This window comes from Puccinia triticina, chromosome 16A (genome assembly GCF_026914185.1).
Source record: "Puccinia triticina chromosome 16A, complete sequence".
NCBI classification, from domain to species: domain Eukaryota; kingdom Fungi; phylum Basidiomycota; class Pucciniomycetes; order Pucciniales; family Pucciniaceae; genus Puccinia; species Puccinia triticina.
Window position 1 is genome coordinate 2846849 of NC_070573.1, and position 17686 is coordinate 2864534.

Below are 17686 nucleotides of genomic sequence, written 5' to 3' on the forward strand. Positions count from 1 at the left end.
CCGACATCGGCCTGCAGAGTGCGGTGGAAGCGCTCCAAACTGGAGGGTGTGTTTCGGGGTTGAGGGGGGTCCAGTTGGGCAAAGAAGGGGTCTGGGCTGCTGACTGGGCAGTCGGCTACCATCAGCTGCCCTTGGGTTTTCCTCAGCCAAACACACTGAGCCGTTGTCTCAACTTCAATTCTCTCCTCCCCCAACTCACATCGGCCAGGAACATCTACTTCCCCAATCAAAAGCCCGAGGTCTGCTGCTGGTGCGGTCCTGTCCTTTAAGCGCCCACAGAATTCGTGTCTGACTTCCCCCTTACCCTGCTTTCTTCCATTCAAAAAGTCTGTTAGGTTTTTACACGTACCCAAAAAAAACACCTTCTTCGCCAACAGCTTAGAACTATCTAAAGATGGCCAAGTACTCAACCTTCGAACAGCTTCCCGTGGAGATCGTCGAATTGTGCCTCGAGGGCTTACCCGCTAGCTCTATCGGCGCCTTGTTGTGCCTCAGGTCAGTACCTATAAACACTCTCACTATTCTTTTCCAACACTTGAAGGGAGAACTCGATTCCATTCTTGATATCAATCAAGATCAAACACGGAGAGCTGCTTGAATATTTATCATTCCAAACATGTGGTCTCAATCATTTTTATACACCTACCAGTCGACAAACCCGTAACTTAGTGCTCACATCGATCGAATTCATTTTCGCTAAGATGTTGAAATCGTTCGAAGAACAAAAGCAATACGTCGGAGTAAGACAAAATCTTCAAACCGACGATTTATGTTTGAGTTGAATAATCGGACAAGAAATTGATAATTTTGTTTTGCTGGGGTTTGCAGTTGGAAGCCATCCACTCGTCTCTTTCAGTCACCGTCCGATCCCCGCTCACTTTCTCCAACTTCGTCCCTCTGACGAACGTTACGACCAGCCCCAGATCACCCTTGCGTTATGCACGATTCGAGATCGACAACACGATGGACGTCAAGGCCGGCGAAAGTGATGCGGCGATCTTCACTTGTTCTGTCTTCAGAAAGGACTCTGACATTCCATGCCGCGTAATTATCTTTCTACATTCACGTTCTTCGATATTCTTGTCCAATTCACCAAACTGATTGTTGGGTTTTTCTTCTTCTTAGAACTTCTTTGAAGATATCTGCAAAGTTCGCGACCAAAACCCGATCATCATCGATCGCGATGGTCTTCTCGTCAACACCGACCCAGAAACTGGGAAGGACGCAGATGGCAAAGTTGTCTTGAAGACGGTTGACATCAACCCCCTTAAAGGTATGTTCATTCTCGCGCCCCCATTTATTTTTTACTATGACGGCCGCCAACTAAACTGAGATTAAAAAAGCGTACTACTTTAAGTGATCTCGCTGGAAATAGCTACTAAGCTACTGGCCCGGGTTGCCTGTCAAGGTTTGCGAGTTTAATCTCCCCCCGACACCAGCTCATCCGATTCCGCTCCAGTCTCGAGTCTTTGCTTCTTTTATTTTCTCATTCTTTCTTGAGTCCACGAGACGAAGATGATCGATCCTAAGTGTTTCCTCTGAGACATCTCATACCCCGCCCGCCGGGCGAAGTTTCCTTTGTGTTGTGTGCTCCCAACTCAGTTGTTCTTCCGTCCTCCCCGTGCTTCCAGCCTACGTCTCCTTTTCTTTTTTAAAACAAGAAATGAATACGACTCGTGATGTAATATACCCTAAGACCTGGCTCATGTCTATCCAGAAATATGCAAAACGAGATGTACCCCCTACTTTGTCGTTTTTTGGGTCCGATCAGCCAGGCTGGTTTCTTAGCACAGGCACTCCAAGAACTGCTCTCCTGTTTATTTATGAGTCGACGTGAGTTGTGAGGTGAGCGTAGCGTCGTAAATCTGACCGCTAGATCCTTGCAAATCAGAGGATGACTCCGACTAGGAAGTACTCTGACTATGACCAAGCTGAATGATCGGTATCTGTCCAGGTTTCCTTGACACAACCAAGCCCCATATGGATATCTAACCAGTGCCCAGTCCTCAGATTGCAAGTCAAAGTATTGGACCGGTGTCATGGTCTCAGGTTCTGATCACTGATCAACCCGCTCGCAATCCAGCTCTATACCAACACGTGTAAGCCAGCTTTGTGTCAATCCAGATGAATGAAAACAGGCGAAGCACTGATTATCGGGCTCAGAAACACAGAGCCTCTGTAGTCACAGTCTTTAGACCTCGGCTAGGGCTAACAACTACACCACCAGAAGCGGAAAGACGAAAGAAGCTTGCTATGTATTTTGGATCGGAATCTGGAAAGGATATGTCCCATGGAAAACGATATGATCAATCGTGCCGATCTGACTCTAATTCTCCAAGATTTCGCTGGATGAACCCATCGGGCAAGGGATGTATGGCTCTTTACTCGCTTGTCTTTCAAAACAAAGAAAGGCGAAGAACCCCAACGATGGTAGGTAGAGCCTCCTGCAAGTCCAAGATCAAAGCATTCGCGCCCCAGCCGGGTTTTTTTTTCTTTGCTTATGGATGCACGGATAGGCTGACAGTAGAATCCTGAAGAACAGGACTTACTCGAGCCGGACACATCCAGAGAACATCTATGTGTTGGAGGAAGGACTGGGTCTGGGCCGGCGATTCACAAACATACGACTTCCGATGTGGAATCGGCCGGTCTCGCCCGTCGGATCCTGTCAGGCTGGACTTCCTAGGGTTGGGATTGGCCTCCAGAGGAACGGGCGTCTTTTCTGCTCAACATGCCGATCCGATTGGTTGCTTCCTCGTCCAAGGCAGCGCTCCGCCACCACAGTCGAGCTCATTGACACCCCAATTGTCTCTTTCTCACTTGCCTTCTTTGTTCCCTGATGGTGAATTCCTGCGCGGAAACAGTCTGGATTTGCACGGCGCTTTCCGCCGTCGGATCCAGCCCCCCAAGACAGACTTCCTGTACATCTGGAAAGTCAGAGCTGAGCCAACAGATTTCAGATTTCACGGGGAAATGTAGGTCCCCAAAGCTCCCCAAAAGGACCCTGGAAACCCCCTATAAATGGGTGGCATGTAAAATCCTCAATTTTGCCTAAATTCACACATCGGGGGGCACTGGGGAATGGGGTTTTAGCCAACTTACCTGAATTTCATTGGAAATTCATACATTTATGTGGTGTTTCATGCGTACCCTTTTGGGCTTCACAGCCAATTCATACCATTTTTGTGCGTACCATTTTGCAAAAAAAATGCAAAATTTCATACATTTTCATGCCACTCATTTATCGGGGGTTTCCAGGGTCCTTCCCCAAAGTGGAGGACTTCCTGTCAATCTGGGAACTCAGATTTTTCCAGATTTTGCAGCAAAATCTGGGCTCAGTCACCTGACACCAGGGCAGCTTGGGGGGCTGGGGAGTGCCCTACCTTGATTTTTTTTCATAACTGGGTGCAATGTCTACTACATCACATATGGTGTTGCAAGTGCGTCTGGGCACATACCCAACTCCCGCTTGGCCGAGTGCCTCCGGGGGTTGGGTATGTGCCCAGCGGGCTTGATTGGGCAGGTTGCGCGGGGGGCAGAGCTTGGCACACAGCCAAGTCCCGCTTGGCCGAGATCAAGCTCTGGGCCGATGGGATCTGTGACTTGGCATGCAACACGCCGGTCATCAGACGCCCGCCCTTGTCTCTGCCTTGAAAGGCAAGAACGATGTGCCCTCAAGGAGGGGAAATGTTCTCCCTTCTTGACATCACACATCGGACATCAACAAGGGAGCTTTTCCTTCTTGATGGCCGGTCTGTAGGCTGGTCATTGGGGAGGAAAGACCCCCTTCGCGGTGGTCAATACTTGTATCAATCATCAAGAAGGGAGTCTTCCCTTCTCAATGACCAGTTTGTAGACCAACCATCGAGAAGGGAAACTTCTCTCCTTGATGGCCAGCACATCGTTTGGCGTGCGTGGCACCCTCACTTGAAATTGGCCCAGTGGGGCTTTGTGCCAAACCCCGCCCACTTTGCAATGTGCCAAGCGGGGGTTGGGAGTGTGCCAGGCGGGGTTGAGGATCGGCCAGACGGGCTTTAGGGTTGGCCACGCGCGCTTGGCCTTTTTTCGGCCAAACTTTGGTGAGTGCCCAGACGGGCTTGCAACACCATATAGTGTTTTGAATAAAGCTTGGATGATTTGTCAATTTTTCCGGTTTTGTTGAACAAGGTCAACTCCATATTTTTGATATCCTTTCCACATGGTGCATTTTGACAGATGTCAGATGAGGCCCAAGGCTAAATCCACCCCCGGAGCCAATTTCCTCCAGTAGGGGGTGAAAAAGTTGGGTTAGAGAAATACCGAGTTCATTTTCAGAACCGGAGTGTTTTCTTTACCCTACCATCCACAGACCATGAGCATCGGCCGTTGCCCTCTGCCAGTATGGGCCGGGCAGGGAGGGGCCGGCCAAGCGCTGGGTTGTGACACAAAGACATCCTGGGCGGAAGTCAATTTCAAGGTTTTGTTTAAAGTTGGGTGTAGCTTTTACAGTTTGGTGTGAAGTTTAAAATAAAGTTACTACATAACGAAACTAGAAAATTTGAGGAAAGATCAAAGCATTATTCAAAACACAATATGTAATCAAACATGAAATGATATACAACTATATATGAAGTGTCCATAACTCAGCTGGAACTCTGTAACTCAGTAGTAACTAAACTGGACCACAGAACACAAAGTGTCTGTAACCAAAGTTGAACTAAAGTTTAAAGCACCACTCACACACTATTTGTACTTGAGGGTGACATCAATCTGAATGGTGTTGGAACCATTTCACTCTCATGTACCTGTTGCTGTGGCCTCAACAGAATGTGATTGGTGTGTGATTTGTTACCCTATTGTCCATGCGTACAATAGGGTGACAAATCATAGTCCATCAGGGCAGTTACCAATGAATTTTTCTTAAATTTTACCCTCATCTACTTGGGAAAAAATCACCTCTGGTCTGAAAACTGTGAGATTTGTCACCCTACTGTATGCACATACAATAGGGTTACAAATCACACAACAATCACACATTCTTCAGACTCAGGGTGTAAATGGTTCAGGCCAACCCAAAACCAACCCAAGACCTGTTGGGTTTTGGGTTGGGTTTGGGCACATTCTTAAAGAAAATGACATGACCCGAACCCAACCCAACCTGACTTGTAAAATTGTTGGGTTGGGTTCAAGCAGCCTATTTCCTAATTGGGTCAGCCTGCGACCCGACTATGACACCTCCAACAGTCAAGTTTGGGGCTTTGAGGTTGGGTCGACCCAAGACCCAAACCAAACCAACCCGGACCCAACCCAAAATAGTATGACATTGGGTTGGGTTTGGGCAGCATATTTTAAAATCTGCCCCAACCCAACCCGACCTGCGCTAAATGTTGGGTCAGGTTCAGGTGCTGTTTTTCAACCCAAACCCAACCCGTTTACACTCTGACTTCAGACCAGAGGGGCATTTGGGGCTGAGTGGTTTATGAACTGTGTCACCCTCATGTACCCACACAGCATAAAGGTTCTCCTGCACTTGTGCTAATACTAAACATGTTTGCACTTCTGATATTTTTTTTATCCAATTCTAGGCAGTTGTGTTTCAGGCATGATGTATACTTGATGAAGGCAGCTTGCCCCAATTTAAAAAAGTGGTGATGCAAGAGCTACCTGATTTCACTCCAAATTAGATTGGTCTATAGTTCTTGCCCAGTAATTAAACAATTTAACATCACATTGTGAGCACTTCTGCCCCAGTTCAGACCAAAACTAACACCAAATTGAGCTGTGAAACTCCCTGAGGAGTGCCCCCAAAGCTTCCCTGGTGAATCATCCCAAAACTTAGATATGCCTAGATTTCCCCGCAAAATCTGGGAAAATCTGGGTTTCCAATCCAACTATCCACAGTTTCCAGATTTCAGATTTCCCTGCAAAATCTGATATTCCAGATTTACATTATCTATGGTGAAGATACTGAAAAAGGGAAACTTGAAGAATTAAGACCACCATGATCATACTTCTATAGTCAACTTGCAGTGAATCAGTAGATGAGAAACACAGAAAGATAACCACTGGGCTCTAACCTAAGAGCAGAGGTAAAGACACAAGAACACAGTGTGGTGATTTATATAGGTGAGCGTGGTAGAATGTCCACTTGGGGATAGCGCGGGCGGGAATGCACAAGAGCGGCCCAGGCAGAGTGCTTTCTGGTGACATAAGCACTGAGGATGATGTCAGAAAAGCACGCTAGGAAAGCTTACGGAAAGTCACGCGCGGACTGGAATGCACGGATTGCGGATTGGAGCGGAAAAGACAGGGCTGGACTGCGGCGGACTACACACGTGGACTGGTAGCAGCGGCGCGTCAGTGGGTGAGCCACAACAGCTAAAGCGGGTTCCACCAGTGGGTGGAACCGGGGTGGAGGCGGTGGTGAGAGACCGACTGGGGGGGGCTGGACAGAGGACGGTGGGAGGTCAAGCATTGGAGATGAGCGGAGTCTGGGAGAGTGACGTGCGGAAGAGCTGGCGGAGCTGGAGGACTAGTGCGGGAAAGTGTCAGATGTGCAGGATCAGGTGGGAACGGCGATGTGCGTGGAGGGAAGGACAGGGAAAAGGGCCCATGGATTTCTCTTCTCTTTCCTTATCCTATTATCCTATCATCTTACGGATTACTCATCATTTCACTTCAAAGACACATAGAAAAGCCGCAATAAACCGTAAAATCCGCCATAAAATACACAAAAGACAACTCTGCAAGTCAAAACAACTCCGCCGTAAAGAATCCGTATCAGAGTAACCAGAATGAAGTAAAAAGCCCGTCCCCAAAAGAAAAAAAAAAACCACCTGAGATGATGGATTGATGGGGGGGGGGGGGAACTCCCCTCCCCTCCGTACAAAAAGGAAAAAAAAAACAATGTGAGAAAGAAAACCACCCTCCTCCGCCTGCCTCTCACGCATGCCATACGCCAAGCCCTGCTCCCACAACCACGCACGTCATCCGCCCATTCCGCTCTCACACGGATCTTCTGTCAACGTCGCCGCACGTCATTGCCCACCGTCGGACTCCTCTTGCCTTAGCTTCCTTGCCCCTGTCTAGCCTTCAATGCCGGGATCCCACTCGCCGCCTCTGCCCCAGCTACGCCCGCTGACATAGCCCACTTTGGCTGCCACGGCTTCCCCCGGTCACAGCCTATACTATCCAGTCCGCACAGGCCTGATTAAGTTGAGTCCAGCTCCGCCGCCGCGCCGTTGACATAGCCCCGCACACCGCCTCATGAACATTTTCCGCACTGTGCCGCTCCACGCCAGCCTTGCGGAATCCGCAGCCCGCATCCTCCGCAAACCCGTGCGGACAATTTGGGTCCCCAACCCGGTTTTAGCATCACAACATACTAGAGTATTAGGAGATATATTTGTGACCTTATCTTTACTTTCAGAAGTTACTTGCGGATTCTGTGCTTACGGAGTGCAGAGCTTTATTCACTTGCGGATTATTACGCAATAGATCAGGCTCAGAGAGGAGCGCTGAAGGCTAGCAGATAGTAGCAGTGCGGAGCCGAGTCACCAACAATCACACAGCCCGGACACTAATATTCTTGAAGAAGGTGGTTAGCGGACATTTCCACCGGCTTACCAGCTTTTATTCTCACAACAGTAAATGCAAGAGAAGCTGAAGCTTAACCAAATGACAGGCAGAAATGAAAGGTGGGTTTTTTGATTAAATTTAAAGGGTCAAAGAGGAAATGAATGTTGGTTTAGACCCAAAAGCTCTAGATTCCGCAGATCTTGACGGGAAAATCCATCTATTGTGATTCCACTCATGTAAGCTTGAATGATTCAAGCTGTTTTCCACTGTGAGTTACTGCTTTAGAGTGGAGAGCACTGGTGAAGTTTTGGTTTCCTGCCCAACACAGCTCAGGCTGTCATTTCTCATCCAGGTCAAGCTGAGGTGATGATTATGGAGTTTTGCTCAGAGCAAAATGTAATCAAAACCTCAACTTGAATTCCAGGATCCGATAAATGTTGAGTGCACAGCTCACAAAAGCTTTTAGTGACTGCAGGAAACTACTTGACAGCAGCTTGGTCCCATCAAGGAGGGCGTTTGCGGAGATGTGAAACTTGGGTGCTGTTTCAGAACCCGGCCACCCTGATTGGCCAGCTCCATCTCGATCTTCCGCCACAAACGAAAGCCCTTCACCATCCACCACACCATGGGCAGCTCACAGTCAACACCCATCCAAGCACAACAGCAGCAGCAGCAGGACGCCGGAAGACTCAGCCAATGTCCCATCCACCAAGTCAGCAACAGCAGCAACACGAACGACGCCCACGAAAAGATAAACGAAAGCAACAATATCCCAGAACTCGCCCAAACACCTGCACCAGGACAGAGGACAAAGCTCTCACTCGAACGCACATTCTCATCCATCCCTCGTCCACCCTCCCAGGACGGGGACAGCTCGAACATCAGCTCATGTCCAGCCCACAAGAGCGACCCGAGTACCGCCGGGGAGAAGGAAACCTGGGTGTATCCCTCCCCACAGCAGTTCTATAATGCACTCGTCCGGAAGGGATGGGAGACGCCAGAAGAGTCCATCCCGATCATGGTCGATATCCACAACTGGATGAACGAGGCCGTCTGGAACGAGGTCTTACGGTGGGAATCGAGATACTTCTTCAAGCCCAACCATCCGCCATCCTCATCAACCACCCCGATCCAACAGCAGCAACAACGATCAGAAGAAACAACAGCACCCCCGCGCACACAGCCCGAAATCACCCTGGTCAAGTTCCAAGGCCGCCCGAACGAGCTCTCGCCCAAGGCCCGCTTCAACATCCTCCTGTCGATGGTCTTCCCCAACCTTTACAACCCAGTCAAACCCTTCGACCGCCACGACTGGTCGATCTCTCGCGAACATCTGCGCAATAGCGACGCCCAACAGGTCGAGAAATCGAAGCTCTGTCGATACGTGATCGATTACTACAACGGCGGGACCGACGAAGACGGCAATCCTGTCTTCCATTTCGGTTGGTCTCCCCCCCCCCTGGCTTTTGCCGACTATAGTAACATCAGTTAACAGCAACACCTTTTGTGGTAGATGTCAGGCCGGCGATAGACGACTTGGATTCGCTGGTCGTCCGGTTGAAGGAATGGGCCCGGCTCAAAAACGAGACCTGGTTTGAGAAGAAACGTGACCTGGTGAAAGAGTGAGGCTGCGGGCCGACACAGCTCTCTCCCGATATCCAGCCGGAACAGCCACCTCCGATGCCGGCTCTCCAGCTTTCTTGCGATCTCGATCTACGCCGCAAGAAAACATCCTTTGTGTAGCTTGTGTTCATGCAATTTCCAGCCTCACGCCACCTGAGCAACTCCACGCCCTTGATTCATCCTGAGAGGTGCCCATAAAATGCTCCATTGAACAAAGGCAGATCACTGGCTGTGACTCTGATGATAAAACATTAAAACCTGATGCCAGGCGAGGGGGCTAATCTGCTTAAAAGACTGGCCCGTTTGGGGATGACATCGATCGGGCTATTCATTGAACTTGAGGTATTCCATGTAAGCTTAGCTGGACCAGGCACCCAGATGTTCCCAAATCTGTTGAGGAACAGTCTGGAACAGTTTCACGGTTTTTAGTTTTCCCACTATTCAAACAGTGGGAAGTATGATTGGAGCCAGCTTCTTGCATAAAGCCCTGCTATACATCACAAAGGGCAAATTTACACCATGCACACGGGAGCTATTGGCGGAGTTTATTCATAAGTAGAGGCATTTATAAAGATTCGTGACATATAACAATCTAACCAAACAGCACCTAAGTGTGTGTGTGTGTGTAATATTGCCCAATCAAAAATCAGCCAGTAAATACGCTATTTGCAATCAGGTATCCAGTTTTGACAGGCAAGATGAACTACTGGTCTCATCAATAGCCTAGTTCACATTTGAGCCCACTTTTCATTTTATCATAAATTTTGGCCAAATTTTTTGACTCTCAGAAACATTGGTTCCAGAACGATCTGGGCAGCTTGAAAAGGGCGGAAAAACTGTAACAGGAGCTGTGATAGAACAAGCATCAAAAATCCAATAGGGGGGTTCACATGAGCCTGATTTTGACTGCTTTTCACAGATGGTTTGGAATCTCATGCACGCTTCCTGCATAAACTTAAAAAAATACTGCATAAGCATTCCCTTCAGCAAGGCCTTTACAGCTGAGGTCTCTGCGGGGAGGAAACACTAAAGGAACCCTCCAATGACCTCCACTCAACTTCAGTGTCAATGCTTCTCTGAATCCCCTCTCTTCTTCCTCTTTTCTCAAAACCCCCATCCTTTTTCTTGTTCTTTCTTTTCTCTTTTCTTCTCAAATTTCCTTATAGTATCACCCTCACAGAAAATCAGTTGTTACTCTTTCCTTCTATTAATATTTACTGGTTGTTACCACACAACGGCTTTTGTCAGCCAGATGAATGTGCATAGTGCACAATGTTAAATCAAATCTGCACTTTTTTTAAAAAAAAAGATGAGGTCTTGCTGGAAACTCTATTTCTTTTCTGGAATATCCTTGCATTGCCCTGCATGAGCAGCCAGTGGATTTTTAGCAAGGTTTGTAGACTGATTTGGAAATCAGGCTAATGTGAACCCCCCTAATCTGAACCGGGCTAATATTGTCATCAGATTCAATTGGCTTGTAAGCCATCTTCCGCACCATAATAGCAATATTACACTTTTGACGTATTACTTTGAGCACCTGTTGGTGTAATGTAGTGGTCATAATGGTGCTACCACTAACAGCATTGTGACAAGAACTAAACAATGCTAAACTAGCAGAATGTACACATTACTGATAGTTTAGGCAGTGCTGCCTGGGGCATCTCATACAGCATATCCCAGAAAGCTTGCTTCCTGGGACCGCTCCCATTTGAAAGATTTTTTTTACACCACTGTAATCTTCAGCCTTGCATCATGTACACATGGCTATACAGGATAGGAAATGGCTGCTGGGTCCCCACTGGAGCAACTGCAACCTGCTTGCTGGAGCCAGCTGCAGCAGGCCACAGACCTGCCAAAGCCCCTAGCTCCTATAAAGGGAGAGGATTCCAAGGGTCCAGCTCCCAGCCCATGAATCACAAAATTGTAGAAGTTGCAATTTCTTCCCACAATAGCTGTAGTCATACTGGGTTCAATACAGGGTAGGAAGGCATACAAAGCAGAAAAACTCAAAATTGACCCCCCCCCCCACCAGGAAAAAAAAATAGTCACTTGATGGCAAGTGACATGATGCAGCTTTGGTTTCTGCTCCAGAGCTACTCCAGCGCTGCTCAAAGTCTGCTCCACCAGCACTTGTAGAGCTTGCAGGACTGCACCAGAGCACTCAATGTGGCACAGTCAGCTGATCCTAATTTTTTCCCAGGAACAGCTGAGCAGTAGGCATTGACTGGGCCTGGGCCAAAGCTGAGCATTGGCTGAGCCTGGGCCACAGCTGAGCATTGGATATTCCAAGCGTGAAACAAATCCAAGTGTCAGCTGGACCAAGAATATTCCAAATCTGAGCATCAGCTTAGCCAAAAATGGTCCAAAGCTGAGCATCATCTTGGAAAAGGCTTGTGCAGAGCTTAGGATCAGCTGGGACAATACTGTTCCAAATATTAGCACCAGCTGGGCCAAAACATTTCAAAAGCTGAGCATCAGCTGAGCCAATGCTGGTACAAAGCTGAGCATTGGCTGAGCCAAGGCTGTTCTAAAGCTGAGTATCAGATGTTTTGAGACTATTCAAAAGATTAATATAACCTGAGCCAAGGCTGTTCCACAGCTGAGCATCAGCTGAGCCAAGGCTGGTCTACAGCTGAGCATCAGCTGAGCCAAGGCTGGTCCACAGCTGAGCATCAGCTGAGCCAAGGCTGGTCCACAGCTGAGCATTGTCTTAGCCAAGTTTGGTCCACAGCTGAGCATCAGCTGAGCCAAGGCTGGTCCACAGATGAGCATAAGCTGTTACAGGAGTGGTCAGACTCAGAATCTGAGCATTGGCTGGACCAAGATTTATCCAAAGCTGAAAATCAGCTGAGCCAATACTGGTCCAAAGCTGAGCATTGGCTGGGCCAATGATAGTCCTAATCTGAGTCTAAGCTGAGCCATGACTGGAATAAAGCTGAAAATAAGCTGGGCAAGGACTGGTTCTGATCTGGGCAACAAAGCTGAGCATGAGCTGGGCACCAAAGCTGAGCATAAGCTGGGAGCTAAAGCTGAGTATCAGCTGACCAGAAATGGGGATCAGTGGTGCCCAGCAAAAACTTAGGATCTCCTGTGGAAATTCTTAAACTGGTTAGATGGTGGGTAGACGGTGGGTAGATGATGGGTAGATGGTGGGTAGCCCACTGGAGCTGGCATGATGTCACTTGTCATCAAGTGACTATTTTTTTTTCCTGGTGCCCCCCTCGAAGCAAGCTTTTTGGTAAGTGCTGTATGTCAACTGGCAGCAGTTGCATGATTTTTTCTTGTAGCAGGTCCAGGTTAATTTGAGACAAAAAATGAATATCAGGACAAGAATTTTTGAAAAGGAGGCCAACTTTATTGAAACATAGGACAGAAATATTAAAGAGAGGACAAGGATAGAAAAAAGAGGAATCAAAAGTAGAAAATGGGGACACAAAATTTGACTAACCAGACATCAGAAAGGACAAAATGGGACAGCTTTCTGTAGATGCAGGGTATCAAAAGCTGGTTTTTCAGAAATCAGTTTTGTGAATAAACAGAAAAGCGCAGAATAAAAAACGATTTTCTCAGAACCAAAAAGAATCAGAATTTGTATGGTACAGGCCCTAAGTGTGTCTAAGATAGGTACCAGCAACAATGGCATGATCTCGCTCGTAAGGTTCTAATGTGAGCTGCTCGTGAGGCTTGATCATTTCGCTCTGCATCTTCTTGACCTCACTGGCAAAGACGGCCTCGGCAGGAGCAGTCGAGTCGATACAATTGGCCTTGATCGAAATCAGGATATTTCCGCCATGTTTCAGGAAGTGGTGGGCGTTGAGACAGATGATTCGAGCCTGATCCGGTTGGGCTACATCTGCGAAGATCACATCGACCATTCCAACAAGCATTCGATATTTGTTGGGGTGTCTAGCATCTTCGACAATGGCTAAAAATCGAATCCATAGGGAAAGACAATGATATCAAAAAAAGCGGCTGAGGAATCATAGACGATGGTCGCAGTGCACTTACGGATGACATTTGTCCTCTTCTTCGCCATGTTGATCAGATCACGTCCACTTCGGTGAGAGAATTCGACGGCATAGACCGTTCCGGTAGGGCCGACAACATCTGCGACATGACTGACACTAGTACCACTGGCCGCTCCAAGGTACAAGACTTTCTTTCCGGGGGCAATGTAAATGTCGTCCAAGCCCCCAAGGATACCGGCGGCCAATTTAGATCGGAACGGATTCCACACTCGGTATTCGATCTTCTCGGCCGGCATGTCTGGGGAACTTGAAGGGGTTTCGACCGTTATTCGCTTCTCTCCATATACTGACTCTCCGGGAACGAGGTTTCGGGTGACCAGTAGATGTTCTTTCCCCTTTTGGAAGGGAGTGGGTGAGCAACGTGCTAGTTAGTACACAGCTCGCAAAATTTTGAAAAGAAAATGTTCGAGACAAACCTTGGCGATGAAGACGCCATCGTGACGATGTTTTTCAATGATTACTTTGGGAGCTCCGCCTTTACTTCCTAATCCGCCCCGGCCCCGACCACCGCCAGGACCACCCCGGCCTCGTGGTGCTCCACGGCCACCGCGTCCAGGAGGCCCACCTCGACCGCCTCGACTAGCGATTCCTCCGCCTCGACCTCGTCCGCCTCTGTCGGAAAACCCACCTCGCCCTCTGCCACCACGGTCACCACCGCCTCCTCGTCCGCCGCCGCCTCTAAAACCACCTCGTCCTCGTCCTCCGTCGCCAAATCCCATGTCGAAAAGTGTATGTGTGTGTGTTTGTGGGGGTGGGTGAAAGTTGGCTGCTTTGCTTCAGCTGGGATGCGTTTTTAAGGTAGTGTGAGGTTAAGCTGCAGTTGGAGGTGTATCCTCAAGAGTGTTGATGTCCAGGTTTGTTTGCGGAGGAGACAAGGGTGTATGCGCCAGCTGCGGCCGAGAAAAAACACCGCCCGCGAGTACATAGACTCGGCGCACTTGTGGTTTGCACTTGGAGCCATGGATTTTCAGGGCGGCACCGGCGCAGCCGCAGCCCGAAAGCCCTTAGCCCTAAAGCCAGAAGGTCGCCACCTTTCGGGAAATTTAGGGGTGGCTGATACAAATATACCATTTTACTTTGGTATTATACCCACATTTGTTCATATCCCCCGTATCCACCCAGACGAACGAACACGTGACCCCCTGATGAAAATCCTAATTATCGGCTCGGGTGGACGGGAGCACGCTTTGGCCGAACGATTGGCAAAATCTGATTTGGTTACCAAGATATACCTTGCACCTGGTGAGTTTTTGGTTTGATTCCTGTTCGTAAACAAATGGTCGTATGACTTAACATTTCCTCATTCTACATATGCAATTTTTTTTGTCCTCCCCCCCCCCAAAAAAAAAAACCCCACAGGTAACGGAGGTACGGATGGGAACCCCAAATGCGAAAACTTGGAGGGGCACAAATCATACCCAGAACTCATTGATTTTGCGGCCAAGAACGAAGTCAGTTCTGCGCAACTACGAAATAAACCGAGATTATCAATGCACTAACAAAGACGACTTAACGTATGCTGGGAGTAGATAGATTTAGTAGTCCCAGGACCGGAACAAGAACTGGTCCATGGAATAGAAGGCGACTTCCGAAAGATTGGGGTGCCATGTTTCGGCCCGAGTAAATTAGCAGCAAAGATGGAAGGATCCAAGGCGTTCTCAAAAGATTTCATGTCCAAGCACAGCATCCCCACGGCGCGCTACGCCAACTTTTCTGATTTCGCGCTAGCCAAAAACCATATCCTTTCAATCGACTACAAGGTGGTCATCAAAGCTAGCGGACTTGCAGCGGGAAAAGGTGTCCTCATCCCAGAAACCCAGCAAGAAGCTTTGGAAGCCCTAGAAGCCGTCATGGTGAAGAAGATATTTGGCGACTCGGGCGACGAGGTTGTGATTGAGGAATATCTGGAAGGCGAAGAAATTAGTGTGCTGGCTCTCAGCGACGGTTACACTGTTGTACTACTCCCCGGAGCTCAAGACCATAAACGTATCGGAGAAGGCGACACGGGACCAAACACCGGCGGGATGGGGGCATATGCGCCCATACCTACAGGATCCTCGGAACGTATGAAAACTGCCTTGAAGTCTATAATTCAGAAAACTATCGACGGGATGCGGAAAGATGGTGGGCTCAAATCCTTCTCTTTATCGTCCGCATGTTCCATTGCGGCTAACTCGCATGTGATTCTCTGTCTGCAGCCATGCCCTTTGTTGGGTGTCTATTCACTGGCTTCATGATTACTGAGCAAGGCCCAAAAGTCCTCGAGTATAACGTCCGGTTCGGAGATCCGGAAACGCAGACCGTCATGAGTTTGTTGTCCGACGATACCGATTTGGCTGAAGTATTTATGGTAGGTCAGGCTCTCTCATGTGCAACTGACAATAGCCCGGAGTCACTCTCACAATACTGATTACAGAATTTTTCAGGCCTGTTGTGATCGCCGACTCGATTCGGTCAAAATCGACTTCAAAGCTTCGTACTCGGTTACTGTTGTTATTGCCTCGCCAGGTTACCCCAACTCATATCCCAAAGGCTTGGAAATCACCATCGACCATGCTGCTTTACCTACCAATTCGTTTGTATACCACGCTGGAACTGCGAAGAAATCGGGTCAACTTCGTACCACAGGCGGGAGGGTACTCGCGGTCAATGGGACGGGGGAGACTCTGGAGATGGCAGCGCAAACGGCCTATCGAGCGGTCAGTTGTGTGAAATTTGAGGGAATGACGTACCGCAAAGACATTGCCCACAGGTCAGCACGCCGAGAAGGATGAGCTTTCCGTGGATTTTAACTAACATCTTTCTACCCAGGGCCCTGAAGCCGAAAACTACTAGTTCGTCGCAACCGGAACAGAAGAATGGCTTAACCTACCTCGACTCCGGCGTTTCAATCGACTCTGGTAACGAGCTCGTTGCACGGATCAAACCGCTGGTTAAGGCCACCGCCCGCTTGGGATGCGATTCTGTTATTGGCGGTTTTGGTGGACTTTTCGACTTGAAAAGCGTCGGCTACCAGGATCCTATCATCGTCAGTGGTACCGATGGCGTCGGCACGAAGCTCATTGTTGCGCAAAAAGCTGGGAAACATGACACAGTTGGTAAGTTGCCCATTGATTCATAATCTACTCGATTTTCCCAAATCCTTGCTTTTAATCCACAAAGCTTAGAAAGGCGCTTACTGTCGACTTGCGCGCACAGGAATCGATTTGGTCGCAATGAGTGTCAACGACTTGTTGGTCCAGGGAGCAGAACCCCTCTTTTTCCTCGACTATTTTGCGTGCAATCATCTCAAGGTCGACGTGGCAGTAGACGTCGTCAAGGGAATAACGGATGGATGTAAACAATCTAACTGTGCTTTGATCGGCGGCGAAACGGCTGAAATGCCTGGACTGTATCGTGAAGGTACGACAACCAAGCCTTAGCAAAAACGAGCCATGATTATTTAACCTTTTTTTTGCTCCTTAGACGACTATGATTTGGCTGGCTTTGCCGTGGGGGTGGTAGAGCGATCCCTCATTTTACCTCGGCTGGAGGAGATTCAAGTCGGGGATGTCCTGATCGGTCTGACATCCAGCGGCTTTCATTCCAATGGGTTTTCCCTGGTTCGCAAGGTCGTTGAAAGGTCAGGCTTGGGCTACGAATCCCCGTGTCCTTGGCAGCCCGATCAAAGCCTTGGAGTTGCTCTTCTAGAACCCACACGGCTATATACTCAGCAGCTCCTACCGATTCTCAAATCTCAAGACCGTTTGATCAAAGGACTCAGCCACATTACGGGCGGCGGATTCCTAGAAAACGTCCCCCGGGTCTTGCCGGCAGGACTCGGATGTGAAATCGACGCCGGGTCCTACCCGCTTCCGGCGCCGTTCAAATGGGCCATGGACCAATGCAACATAGCTCCACTCGAGATGTGCCGCACATTTAACTGCGGAATCGGGATGGTTCTCATCGTCTCGAAAGAGTCTGTCTCCAAAGTCACCTCTCTCTTGGAATCTCATGACCCCAAACGCCTGATTGGGGTCCATCAAATTGGGAAAGTCACTAACCAGCCGGGTGTCGAAATGAAAAGATTAGAATCCTGGCAGTGAAAGCAGTTTTTTTTTTTCAATTTATTAGGATTAAACCTTGTAAAATACATCAGCATGCAATCCAAGCCGTCCGCTACATTCTTACAATTTCTGTGTGCGGCTCCTTGTTAATCCTCTTTGCAGCGGGTCCTGCTCTTGCAGCAGTCCTCACATGCGGTACCCATATGTATCACATACCGATGGTTGAATACCATTATTACCAGACGGCATGCCCTCCGGGATGTGTAGAAATTTGAGCCAATGAAGGAAAGAAAGCCTATTTGTTAGGGTTGCTCCCGCTTATTTTCTGTCTTGAGTTGTTTGCAGCCAACCAGGCCCGAGATCTCGATTCTCCACAGCTCGGAGGAGTGGCAGAAGCCCTCAAGCATCAAGGAGTCGAGTCCGTCCATTCGC

The 17686-nt window shown here is 48.7% G+C and overlaps 4 protein-coding genes across 4 annotated transcripts; 3 read left to right on the forward strand and 1 right to left on the reverse strand.

The window, feature by feature from the left end:
- Window positions 1–394: 394 nt before the first annotated feature.
- On the forward strand, window positions 395–1422 carry PtA15_16A278 (uncharacterized protein; the record flags this gene model as incomplete). Its single annotated transcript, XM_053163952.1, has 5 exons — window positions 395–495; window positions 650–740; window positions 829–1044; window positions 1126–1273; window positions 1358–1422. 5 exons carry the CDS (start codon window positions 395–397, stop codon window positions 1420–1422), a joined length of 621 nt encoding a protein of 206 aa, XP_053027926.1.
- Window positions 1423–8182: 6760 nt separating this feature from the next.
- Window positions 8183–9183, forward strand: PtA15_16A279 (uncharacterized protein; the record flags this gene model as incomplete). The annotated part of the gene is made up of 3 exons (XM_053163953.1): window positions 8183–8196; window positions 8275–8999; window positions 9071–9183. 3 exons carry the CDS (start codon window positions 8183–8185, stop codon window positions 9181–9183), a joined length of 852 nt encoding a protein of 283 aa, XP_053027927.1.
- Window positions 9184–12623: 3440 nt separating this feature from the next.
- PtA15_16A280 (uncharacterized protein) lies at window positions 12624–13927 on the reverse strand (the record flags this gene model as incomplete). The annotated part of the gene is made up of 4 exons (XM_053163955.1): window positions 12624–12661; window positions 12809–13105; window positions 13189–13543; window positions 13625–13927. 4 exons carry the CDS (start codon window positions 13925–13927, stop codon window positions 12624–12626), a joined length of 993 nt encoding a protein of 330 aa, XP_053027928.1.
- Window positions 13928–14353: 426 nt separating this feature from the next.
- Window positions 14354–17293, forward strand: PtA15_16A281 (uncharacterized protein; the record flags this gene model as incomplete). The annotated part of the gene is made up of 8 exons (XM_053163956.1): window positions 14354–14450; window positions 14568–14659; window positions 14738–15332; window positions 15407–15558; window positions 15635–15960; window positions 16020–16306; window positions 16407–16610; window positions 16674–17293. The coding sequence occupies 8 exons, from the start codon at window positions 14354–14356 to the stop codon at window positions 17291–17293; spliced, it is 2373 nt and encodes a 790-aa protein (XP_053027929.1).
- Window positions 17294–17686: the final 393 nt, after the last annotated feature.